General features: G+C 48.3%; 1 protein-coding gene across 6 annotated transcripts in view; it reads right to left on the bottom strand.

Moving 5' to 3' along the window:
- The window catches only part of PLEKHM1 (pleckstrin homology and RUN domain containing M1), a 56,499-nt gene extending 47,160 nt beyond the window's left edge, over positions 1–9,339 (bottom strand). Inside the window, exons 1-5 of one of the 6 annotated variants that reach the window (XM_061144277.1) lie at positions 9,217–9,317; positions 8,731–8,861; positions 6,200–6,362; positions 3,402–3,558; positions 2,618–2,706 (exon numbers count right to left, since the gene is read on the bottom strand). In XM_061144277.1, the coding sequence (XP_061000260.1) occupies positions 2,618–2,665 (48 nt within the window). In that variant the 5' untranslated portion in view covers positions 2,666–2,706; positions 3,402–3,558; positions 6,200–6,362; positions 8,731–8,861; positions 9,217–9,317. Of the gene's footprint in view, positions 1–2,617; positions 2,707–3,401; positions 3,559–6,199; positions 6,363–6,415; positions 6,583–8,730; positions 8,862–9,216 lie in introns of those variants that run through there. The other 5 variants (XM_061144273.1, XM_061144274.1, XM_061144278.1 and 2 more) reach the window with 5 other exon arrangements.
- Between the last annotated feature and the right edge of the window lie 2,605 nt (positions 9,340–11,944).

The following is an 11,944-nucleotide window of genomic DNA, read 5'->3' on the forward strand; positions in this document are numbered from 1 at the left end:
TAATCATATGACCAACATTCCACAGACAGTCAATAAGTTAAGAGGCAAAAAGTGCTGCGTTAGAACAATAAAAACGCCTGGAAACAGGAGCATGGTTTATAGGAAGAAAGATCCTAGACCTGGCAGTCACAGCCTGGGTTTAATCTCAGTTCTGGTAGTCACCAGCTGGGTCACCTCAGATATTCCACCTAACCTCTCTGAGCCTCAATTTCCTATCTGTTATACAGAAATAATACTCTGTGATTTGCACTTGAGCGGGGGAACTCTTTGAGGGCAGGACTAGCTTTTTATTCATCCTGGTGCCCTCAACAATGGTCCTGGTTCTCGGCATGTGTACTCGGTAAATGATTGCTAAATGAATAAATCATAAAACATACATAGGAGTCTTCCCTGGTGGTCCAGTGGTTAAGAAGTCCCCTTTGAATGAAGGGGATGCCTCCAGGGTTCGATCCCTGGTCAGGGAATTAAGATCCTACATGTCTTGGGGCAACTAAGCCCAAACACTATAACTAAAGAGCCTGTGAGCCACAACTGGAGAAGCCCACGCACACTGCAACTAGAGAAAGCCTATATTTAAATATACATAAAGTCCTTTGTAAATACAGAGTTAAGATTGTCCTAAAAAAAAAAAAAAAAAAGATTGTCCTAGCATAATAAAAGTACCTATGTCAAAATTACCTAAGGGTTTGGAAAAGGACTGGAAGGGATTACAGAAAAACTGGTTTGAATTATTAGGTGAACATTATGGACAAATATGTCACTGGTTTTTATTTTAGACAACACAATCCATGTTAATGTTCTTTGAAAAGTTATATGTTCTTTTGTTAGAACAGCTTTAATGAGACATAATTTACATATCATAAAATCCACTCATTAAAACACACAGCTCGGTGGTTTTTAGCACATTCACAGAACTGTGCAACCATTGCTACTATCTAATTTTAGAACATTTCATTGCCCTCAAAAGAAACCCTGTACCCGTTAGCAATCACTCAGTATTCCCTTCCTCCCCCAACCTCTGGCAACCACCGATCTACTTTCTGTCTCTATGGATTTGCCTATTTTCTGGACATTTCATATAAATACAATCACACAACATACAGCTTTTCTGTCTGACTTCTTTCACTTAGCATGCTTTCAAGTTTGTTGGTGTTCTAGCTTGGATCAGTAGTTCATTCCTTTTTATTGCCAAATAATATTCCATTGCGCAGATATATCACATTTTATTTATGCACTCATCAATTAATAGATATTTGGGTCATTTCCACTTTTTCAGCTGCAATGTTGCTTGAACATTCATGTACAAGTTTTTTTTTTTTTTCATGTACAAGTTTTTGTGTAGACATATGTTTTCAGTTCTCTTAGGTATATACCTAGGAATGGAATTGCTGGGTTGTATGTAACACTGTTCCACTTTTTGAGGAACTATCAAAGTGTTTTCCACAATGGCTATACCATTTTACACTCCCACCAGCAAGGGATGCGGGTTCCAACTTCTCTACAACCTCACCAACACTTATTATTGTCTGCCATTTTCATTACAGCCATCCTGATAGGTATGAAGAAGTATCTCAATATGGTTTTTTTTTCCCCTGACACTGCTCGGCATGTGGGATTTTAGTTCCCTTACCAAGGAGTTAATCCACACTCTCTGCAATGGAAACTCAGAGTCTTAACCACTGGACAACCTGGGAAGTCCTTCATTACGGCTTTTTTTTTTCCCTTACTATTTTATTTTAAAAATTTTTATTGGCATATAGTTGATTTATAATGTTGTGTTAGTTTCAGGGGCACAGCAAAGTGAATCAGTTATATATATATATATATCCACCCTTTAAAAAAATTATTTTCCCATATAGGCTATTATTGAGTATTGAGTATTGACCTTTGCTACACAGCAGGTGCTTATTGTTATTGTTGTTGTTCAGCCGCTAAGTCGTGTCTGACTCTTTGCAACCCCATGGACTGTAGCACGCAAGGCTTCTCTGTCCTTCACTATTTCCTGGAGTTTGTGAAGGAGAGGGAGACACATCCCCAATGCATGTCCATTGAGTTGGTGATGCCATCCAACCATCTCATCCTCTGTTGCCCCCTTCTCCTCCTGCCCTCAATCTTTCCCAGCATCAGGGTGTTTTCCAATGAGTCAGTTCTTTGCATCAGGTGGCCGAAGTATTTCCTTATTAGTTATCTATTTTATATATAGCAGTGTGTATATCAGTCCCAATCTCCCAATTTATCCCTCCCCTACCCTTATCCCCTGATAACCATGTTTGTTTCCTACACTAGTGACTTTACTTCTGTTTTCTTCCTTATGGCTTTGATCTGTCTTTGTCTAATGATATTGAGCATCTTTTTATGTATTTATTGGTCATCTGCATATCTTCTTCAGAGAAATCCCTGGTCTTCCGGTAACCTATATTCAATCCCCATTATTTCTTGTAAATCCCCATTTTATCACCAATAAGATGATTTTGGGCAGGATCTTTTGTGCGCAACTTTTTCTCAGCCTGAGGCTTCTCTTTCTAAACAGGGCTAATTCATTTCAAAGCAAGAAAAAACAAAGGCATGGCTGTCCCAGGCACCCCTTCCCCCACCCTGATCGTCCCTTGTTGCCTACCGGGATGGCAGCCCGGGGGTCCAGTCCATTCTCCACCCCTGAGAGCATTTCCACTCCAGCAGCAGCTCCCCAGGAGAATCACATGACACCTGCAGGGACAGACATGGCCACAGGAGCAGTCACTGCGCCAGCCCGCCTGTTCCCCACACCTCACCCCCAAAAGTGCAACTGAAAGGACTTTGAATACAAACATAAAAACTGAGAGTGGATTTTAAGGAAGGAAATAAGGAAGGAAAAAAAGGCTGATGGATTGGACCTCATGAGGAGAGGAGCCCTGGGTGCCAAGGGTGGGTCTGTCCCAAAAGGCGGGTAGAAAGGGCCCTTTGTACTTAGTTGCTCAGTCACATCTGACTCTTCTCTGACTCTATGGACAGAGTAGCCTGGCGGGCTACAGTCCATGAGGATTCTCCAGGCAAGAATACTGGAGTGGGTTGCCCTGCACTCCTCCAGGGGATCTTCCCAGCCAAGGGACTGAACCCAGGTCTCCCACATTCTTTACCATCTGAGCACCAGCGAAGCCCAAGAATACTGGAGTGGGTAGGCTATCCCTTCTCCAGGGGATCTTCCCGACTCAGGAATCAAACCAGGGTCTCCTGCACTGCAGGCGGATTCTTTACCAGCTGAGCCACCAGGGAAGCCCAGAAAGGGCCCTTTACACCACACCAAACACTGGCACCAAAAGGCAGGGGACGAAAGGCAGATCTGATACAGAGCTGAGGGTGCAAGGGGACTGCTGCAGCTGAAGGCGCCAAGAACCCACAGGGGCTGAGAAGCAGGAACTCACAGTTCACATTCAGGGCCTGGGCCCTGCAACTGTCCCGTGACTCCTCTCCTAGCCCAGGCTCGGCCAGCTCAGTGGGGAAGAGTACAACTGACATGGCTTCAGATGAATGGCACTCCTGCCACACTGCTGCTTCTCCTCTGGGCCATGAGGGCCTAGGCTGAACAGCAGAGGCACATGTCTAAAGGGTAACAACATGGGTTCTAATCTTAATTTGCCACTAACCAACTTGGCACACCGGGGCAGGTATCAGACCTCTCCGATGGAGACTATGAGTGTGGACAGCGCCAAGCACAGGGCCTGATATTTACCAAGGATAAATGGTATCTCTAACCCTAGTGGACGTGGCTGTCCAAATTTACCGGCAAAGAATGCCACTGCCCAAATAAGTGCGTGCAGGCAGCTCAAGTCAGTATGCAGAGACATTTCTTGGGGCAGCTGGCTTTCTCCTGAGGCAACTAGGCCAAGGGTGGCACAGTAGGGGATGGTGGGGACTTCGGCCTGAACCTGAGGGGGCTGCTGCCTGGTGCCACCGCAGCAACTTGTCCAGACCAGGACTGGACAGGCACACTCACATCTATACAAACCTCGAATGGCCACACAGCTGAGCATGAGAGGACACCAAAAACAGAATAGCAAAAAAGGGTTATTGCTGTCTCTGTTTCAAAAACTCATGCCCCAAGGGAGTCCCATGGCAGTCCAGTGGTTAAGACTCCATGTTTCCATTGCAGGGGCTGTGAGTTCATTCCCTGGTTGAGAAACTGAGATCCCACATGCCATGTAGCACAGCCAAAAAAACAATCAACCGAAACTCATGGCCCAAAGACGTTACTAAAATCAAGGCACGCTCAATGGGTTTTGTACCTTTTACATATATCGCCTCATTCGTTTCTCATAACCACCCTGGGAGTGTTTTATTGTCTTAGTGTTTATTTCTGTCTTTATTAACAGAAGCTGATGCAAGTCAAGGAAATTCCCAAGATTTCGAGGCTGGTAAGTGGCCAACTCCGCCGCCCACTGCCAGGACAAGGGTCACCCCTGCTCAAGGGAAACCCTCAGCCTGATAGAGTGTGATCACCTCCCTTCTGGAAGAGGTGGGCGTGGGTGAGGGCTAAGGCAGGGAGGGAAAAGGGGGCAGGGAGGCCTGGGGGTCCAGGTGAGGGGCTGCAGGGGGACACTGAGGTCAGCCTGGCAGGAAAGGTTTACAGGAGGATGTGAGCGCGACACTTAGAAGTGACAGAGGCAGCACAGCCCTTAACAGTGGGAGATGGTCTGATTCAGTCCCTGGTCCCTGGGGCTGGCAGAGGGTAAACTGGACCCAGAGCTGACCTCCCGCAGTAAATACACAACGGAATGAGGGAGGAGTTTGGAGGGTGGCCCCTGCAGAGCCAGCCCTGGTCAGGGCGTGACGGACCACAGGATGCAACCCTTGGCCTCAGGCCCTGTCTTACTGCCTCACCCTCACCTCATTCCCCCTCCCACCTACAGTGATTCTCGGGCCCTCGTCCAGTCTCCCGCCACCAGCACCCCAGGCAGAAGGACCGGTGTTGCAGACAGTCCCTCTGGACAATGATCCTTCCAGGCCACCTTGTGCGGCTCAGGAGGCCAAATCCAGGTGTTCTGGCTCCAAGACCCTGGGCACCAATCCCCTTCAGTAATTCCAGCGGCCACAGGCCTCCCCTCAGGCCACAGGCCTCCCCTCGGGCCTGCCTCTTCTGGAAGGAGCCTCAAGCCCCACAGCTGCCCTTCCCTCAACCAGCCACAGGTCAGGACAGAAAAGGCTTAGGCCTCAGCAACCCAGAACAACAGCCTGGGTTCATTAAGGCCTCATAATGAATTAACTGAAAATAATATTCATGGGTAGGGAAGAGGGGGGTAGCCCTGTTAGTAAGCAGGTGCTTCAGGCCAGTAAGGGTCTCTCACACATAGACTGACGCTAAGAGGTCAGAGCAGGGCCAGACAAGTACCTGTCGCTTTTAAAATCAAGTGTCAGAAAGGCTGCAGAGTGACAGTGTAGAGTTCAGAAGGCAACGGCCACTTGATATGTCACAAAATGGGACTGAGGCTTTGGGGTTCATGCCACACTTTGGGGCACACCTTCCTTTGCAAGAAGCCAAAGCACCCCACCTATGTGGGTCTGCCCCAGCATGCCTCAGGGAGGCAGCAAACAGCTCAGAGGCAGGAGGGTGATGGTTGATGGCACGAGAACTTGCTGATGGAACCAGAATGGGGCTCGGTCTCCTGACTGCTGGGTCAGCAGTCCATCATTCTCCAGGCTCCCCCAGTCTACCTTCCCATGAGACGGGTTTCACTTCCTGTCCTCAGAACACTCTTCACTGACACCAAAAACCAAACCAAAGCGGGGGGGTGGGGGCTGCAAAGAGACCTAGGCTAAAAAGAGTAAGGGGATAATGTGGGGAACACTGCTAAAAGGTTCTTCAAACACCACTGGTGGAGTTTGGCAGAAAAGGCGACTTCTGTCTGCCCCTGAGGCAAATCCTAACCTTGAAAAGTCTACCTCTCCCCTAAGGAACAATTCACCCCGACTCAACGCTTCAAGCTTCTCTAATCTCATGTAATTCTTAAATCAATCCTGTCAGAGAAGGCTGATTATCCCCATTTTACAAAGGAGAAAACTAAGGTTCAGTAGGAATAGAACTCTGGTTTCCTCATTCTAAGTCTTGTGTCTTTTGCCAGATCAAAGTGTCTCAGGTCTTTGATTCCAAGAGTTTCAGGCAAAACTTATTACTTTCGAACTAAGTAATAATTAACTTTACACTCAGAAACTCAAACAATCTTACCCATCAAGTCTGTAGTCCCAACCAGCTGAGGCCAAGTCCTTTCCATGGTACCCAGGTTTCACAGTTGTCTTTTCTTAAATGTTCCAACACACAGGAAGGAATTGTTCTGGTTGCTTTTCTTTCTTATGCTGCCTGGCCTTCTATGTATGCCCAATTTCACTTCCTCCAGAGACCAAGGAAGAAAGAAAAGAAAAAAATGGCTTAGATGAGACTTACACAAAAGGAAGAAAAGAACTGCTGGGCTTCTCCAGTTCTGAAACATTCCATCCATCAGTAAACAGCAGCCTCCTCTCCTTGGAGACTTCCCAGCTATTCCCAACAGCCTGCTCTCTACCACCTGAATCCAGCCCTGTACCGGGCTATTGAGAACAGTCTGGCATTTAAGCCATCCAGCTGCTGTATGAACTGATGAGTCATGATTTTCAGTTGGAAAAGAAGGACAAAGTTATCTTCTGACTCAGAAGGGCAGCTGATCTTTCAGACGTGTGAGTGCGGAGTGAGTAAACTATACCTCTTTCCACCTGAAGACAGCTGCATTTCTGGACAAGTGTCCTGAGGCAGGAGAAGGGAGTGGGGAGAGTGTGGAACAGCCTTTGAAGTCATCAGATGCCAGCTAGAGGGACAGAAATCTCTAGCCCTGTGATTCCCAAACTAAAGGCTAGTGAGTAAGGCCAGAAATGTGAAGTCAGTGAAGACAGAGCAGCTTTCTTTCCTCCTTCCTTCGTTCCTTCCATCAATAACACCCATCTCCCCCATATTCTTGTCCCATCCTTAGGATTCCAGCAAGGACCAACTCTGAATGAATGATAACAGGAACTTTGATTCATTCACCATTGTATTTCTGGTGCCTAGAGCAACACACAGCACATAGTCATGCTCAAGAAACATCTACTGGATGAACATTAGAATAAAACAAAAATAAGGCTCAGGGCAGGAATCTCCATTTCACAGGCTGAGGGAAGCTGAGGTATACAGTTCTCAGCCAGGATGGAACACCTTACATTAAACCACCCTGCCGGCTGGCTAAAACTATTTCAATGTATCCCACCTTAATAGGGTGGGGGGTGGACATTGAAGGGAGAAGAGCATTCAACTTTTCAAAGGAGCAAGACTATAAATAGCAAGAGGGCTTCCCTGGTGGTCCAGTGGCTAATATTCCATGCTCCCAATGCAGGGGGCCTAAGTTTGATCCCTGGTCAGGGAACTAGATCCTGCATGCCACAGTTAAAAAGATCCTGTGTGCTACAACTAGAACTCAGTGCAGCCAAATAAGTAAATAAATATGGGAAAAAAAAGATTATGAATGGCAAACAAAGACAACAGGTCCTATTGGGGACCCTTTAAAATTGCTACCAAATGGCCTCTAAAGCCAGGTCATCAGAATTTGAAAAGAATGTGTACCCCCAAAGCCCAGGCGATGATAAATGCTGAAAGTGGGGCCTCAGGAATGTCCCTCTGCCTCAGCCACTCAGATATCTGGGCTCCCCATGTTCATGGGTAACCAAATGGCCCAAACTCAAAGATCCAGCACCTGCAGAAAGAGGAAGTAATTCAACAGCTGCTATACCCGCCTGAGCCTCTGCCTCCTGGGAGCCCTCTCACCTACGCTCTTCACAATGTGTAACATCATCTCTGGCATCCATTGCATTCCCTGTGCTCAGGACAGGTCTGCTCTCAGCTCTAGCTGGCAGGAGCACCACGAGCAGGTCCATAACAAGTAACAACACACATGGACATGGCTCTGTGAACACTGCCACACAGTGGTGCTCCCGGAGCTTATTCCCAGCCAGAAAACCAGCCAACAGGAAGTGATGGCTTCCATTGCCCCAGGCTATGTGGGAGCCAGGTGAGTGGCCATTCTTCACCTTCCAGGTATCTGGTGACACCTACCATTCCGGAAGCAGCACAAGTCATTTAATATGAATGTTAGACATACAATTTCAGGGGGCAAGTCCAGGGGACCAGACAACTGGGAAAAAATTCCCTGACCCTGACCCAAAGCAGGGAGCTCAACTTCTCCACACTTACCTACCACATGAGGCCCTGCCGGCACCCATCAAACCCCTCAGTGTCTAACTGCTGGGCTCCCAGAAAGCAGTGACATTTGGCTGTTGAGGGGCAGCTGGTGAGGTTGGCAGGGGGACTCTGCACTGATTCTCAGACTGAGTGGGGACTGGGTTAAGGGGAAAACAGGTGTAGAATTGAGCTGGGGATAGCAGAGGTGAGAGGGCAGGAGACCTCATTTTTAATAAGATTGGGTGAGGATGCTAAGAACTGGGCACCAAGAGTCAGGGGCAGTTTAGCAAAGACTTAGGGACAGGAATGTCCTCTGATGGTTGGAGATGGATAGGAAGTCTATGGTGGGCTAGGAAGTGAGAGGTTGAGTCTGAAGACAAGAGGCGTGTAAGACTTGAGAAAGGGCTGAGATCAGAGTTATCAAAAAGAAAAACGTGTGCTCAACAGGGCGTCTACTTTGGTGGTGGGTCTTAAATGAGAGTTGGACAGAGTTGGGGTATTCAGGATGGGCATACCTTGGGGAGCTGAGCAGAGGGTGTGGAAGATTCGGATAAGAAGGCTGATCATGAAAAGGGCTAACCAAACCAGAAGAGTCCAGTGTGCGGCATGAGGATCGCCAAAGGGGTTGAGAGGTGGATGACATGTGCTGGGGGGGAAGCAGAGGCATGTGGTCAAGGTCGGGGTTGGAACTGGGCTACAGTGAGGTCAAGGATGAGGCTGCATTTACGCAAGACCGGTGGTGGGGGGGTTGGGTGGTAAGCGCTAGGGTCAGGTCACGAGTGGCAAATGGAGGGGACAGGCCAGCAACGGCGGTGCGGGCCGAAGGCTAGGGTCGAGTGGGGCGCGGAGCTTGGGCTGGGAAGGGTGAGGGCTCAGAAGTAGGGCAGTCTCAAGGCAACCAGGGGTCTGGGCTCACGGAGAGTGCTGGTGTTCCCTTGCTCATATGCGTCCCGGCCTCGCCGCCCCTCTGCTGCCCGCCTCGCCCCGGATCCTTAACTCACCGAAGGGAGCGGCGAGGGGGCGGGGGCACTGCCAGCCGCTGCAGCCCCTAAGCCTCGGATGGGACGCCGCGGCCTCCCGGCCACTGACAACAGGAAGCGGCTCCCGCGGCGCCTGACGCCGTCACGTCACTCTGCGTCCGGCCCCGCCCCTGCCCATGGAGCCAATCGTGGGGCCCGGAGGGGCCTCTGGGCGGGGCCAGCGCTCGCCGGTGCCGGAGGGTTCTCAGCCAGGGGGTAGATACGTGTTCTGGGAGGCTCACGGTCAACGTACCCCAGCGGGGTGCGGAGAAGCAAGGCCGCCGGCGCCCGGCGGAATGCGTCCTCACTGCCCGCCTCCCGCTGGATCTGTGTCAGACGAGATCCTGGCTTCTGAGTTCCTGACCGCGTCTGCGTAGAACTGGGGCCGTCACTTGGCCTCCAGTGAAGGCTCCCCGCTTGGAAAATGGGACCAACGCCTACCCTCTTTTTGCCTCCCTCAGGGCATCAGTGTAGCCAGATGGGCAGAGCCCAGGCCCAGCTTGGAGCTTCTCTCCCGCCTGGCGTTTCTCAGGAAAAGCGTGTATGTTTTAAGCACAGCTTGTATCAAGGGAACACCTTGAGGTCCCCTGGGCATTATCTAGTAACGTACCATCATGCCTGCGCCACCACACTCGCTCAAGCAGTTTTTCTCACGTAGCCTTGTAGTTGTTTGCTTTCCGTTGCAGAAGTGATATTTCTCTTTCGAATGGAATCAGAATAGGGACTTCCTTGGTGGTGCAGTGCTTAAGACTCCATGCTGCCAATGAAGGGGGTTCCATCCCTGGTCAGGGAACTAGATCCCAGAAACCAACGAAGACCTGGCACAGCCAAATATTTTTTTAAAAGGGGTGGTACTGAGAACCAAAGGTCAAAAGTGGGGGTTGGGGGGCGGGTCCTGCCATACTTGAGACATTTAACACGCTTGGGTTTCAATCTAGTGAGACTAAGGCCTGCGTGTGGGAAGAGGTACCACTACATGCAGGGCTTCCCACTACATGCAGGGCCGTGGGACTTTGGGGTGGTTTTACAGGACTGGGGGATGGGGGACACACCAGTCTTGGGAGGAAGCTCCACTGATCCCTGCTGGGGTATTATGCTCCATCCACCTCTTCAGAGGTGTCCTTCACATCCCTGGGAAGGTTGAGGTCCTAGTGTAAGCAGATAGGATGGGGGGATGGGGAAGTCCTAGGAGGAAAATAACTCAATATAGCTTTTTGACATAAGAGAAGCCATTTTATGCCTAAGCTGTTTTGTGATCTAAGCCTGGCCACAATGCTTGCCCTTGAACAGGTCTCAGTAATTAATGATCTGAAAGGAACAAAAGATTGCAATCAAGAAACAATAATTCAGCCATGAAACAAGAATCCTAGGTCCTCCTCAAGGGCTGGACATAACAATCTGACACACCTCTTTGAGTTGTGCTACAGGAACTAAGTCCCCCTTGCCCCCCTCACGCCCCACATCCCCACCCTCCCTCCCACCAGGTGGAGGGTGGTAACTGCATGCTCAGTTACCAGCCTGGAGGAAAAATAAGGAAAGATGATGTTGACATTTTCTGACTTTGTGACTTCAATCAACTAAAGCTTGAACTCTCTCAACATTTTCCCTTATTCTATGTTAAATCCCTCTGCTGAAGCCCCTTCATGAAGGTGCATACACCACCCAAGCCCCTTCATGAAATACCCATGTTCAGAAAGGCAAAATGGTTGTCTGAGGAGGTCTTAGAAATAACAGAAAAGAGAAGCAAAAAGCAAAGGAGAAAAGGAAAGATATACCCATCTGAATGCAGACTTCCAGAGAATAGCAAGGAGAGATAAAGTCTTTTTAAGTGAATAATGCAAAGATATAGAGGAAAACAATAGAAAGGGAAAGACTAGAGATCTCTTCAAGAAAATTAGAGATACTAAGGGAACATTTAATGCAAAGATGTGTACAATAAAGGACAGAAAGGGTGTGGACCTAACAAAATCAGAAGATTTTAAGAATAGGTAGCAATAATACACAGAAGAATTATACAAAAAAGATCTTCACGACCCAGATAATCATGATGGCGTGATCACTCACCTAGAGCCAGACATCCTGGAATGTGAAGTCAAGTGGGCCTTAGGAAGCATCACTATGAACAAAGCTAGTAGAGGTGATGGAATTCCAGTTGAGCTATTTCAAATCCTAAAACATGATGCTGTGAAAGTGCTGCACTCAATATGTCAGCAAATTTGGAAAACACAGCAGTGGCCACAGGACTGGAAAAAGTCAGTTTTCATTCCAGACCCAAAGAAGGGCAATGCCAAAGAATGTTCAAATTACTGCACAATTGCACTTATCTCACATGCCAGCAAACTAAGGCTCAAAATCCTTCAAACTAGGCTTCAACAGTATGTGAACTGAGAACTTCCAGATGTACAAGCTGGATTTAGATAAGGCAGAGGAACCAGAGATCAAGTTGCCAACATCCATTGGATCATAGAAAAAGCAAAAGAATTCCAGAAAAACATCTACTTCTGCTTCATTGACTATGCTAAATCTTTTGACTGTGTGGATCACAACAACTGTGGAAAATCCCTAAAGAGATAGGAATATCAGACCACTTTACCTGCCTCCTTCAAAACTTGTATGCAGGTCAAGAAGCAAAGTTAGAACTGGACCTGGAACAATGGACTGATTTCAAATAGGGAAAGGTACATGAAGGCTATATATTGTACGTCAGCCT

Source organism: Dama dama, chromosome 5 (genome assembly GCF_033118175.1).
Source record: "Dama dama isolate Ldn47 chromosome 5, ASM3311817v1, whole genome shotgun sequence".
In the NCBI taxonomy this organism is placed as follows: domain Eukaryota; kingdom Metazoa; phylum Chordata; class Mammalia; order Artiodactyla; family Cervidae; genus Dama; species Dama dama.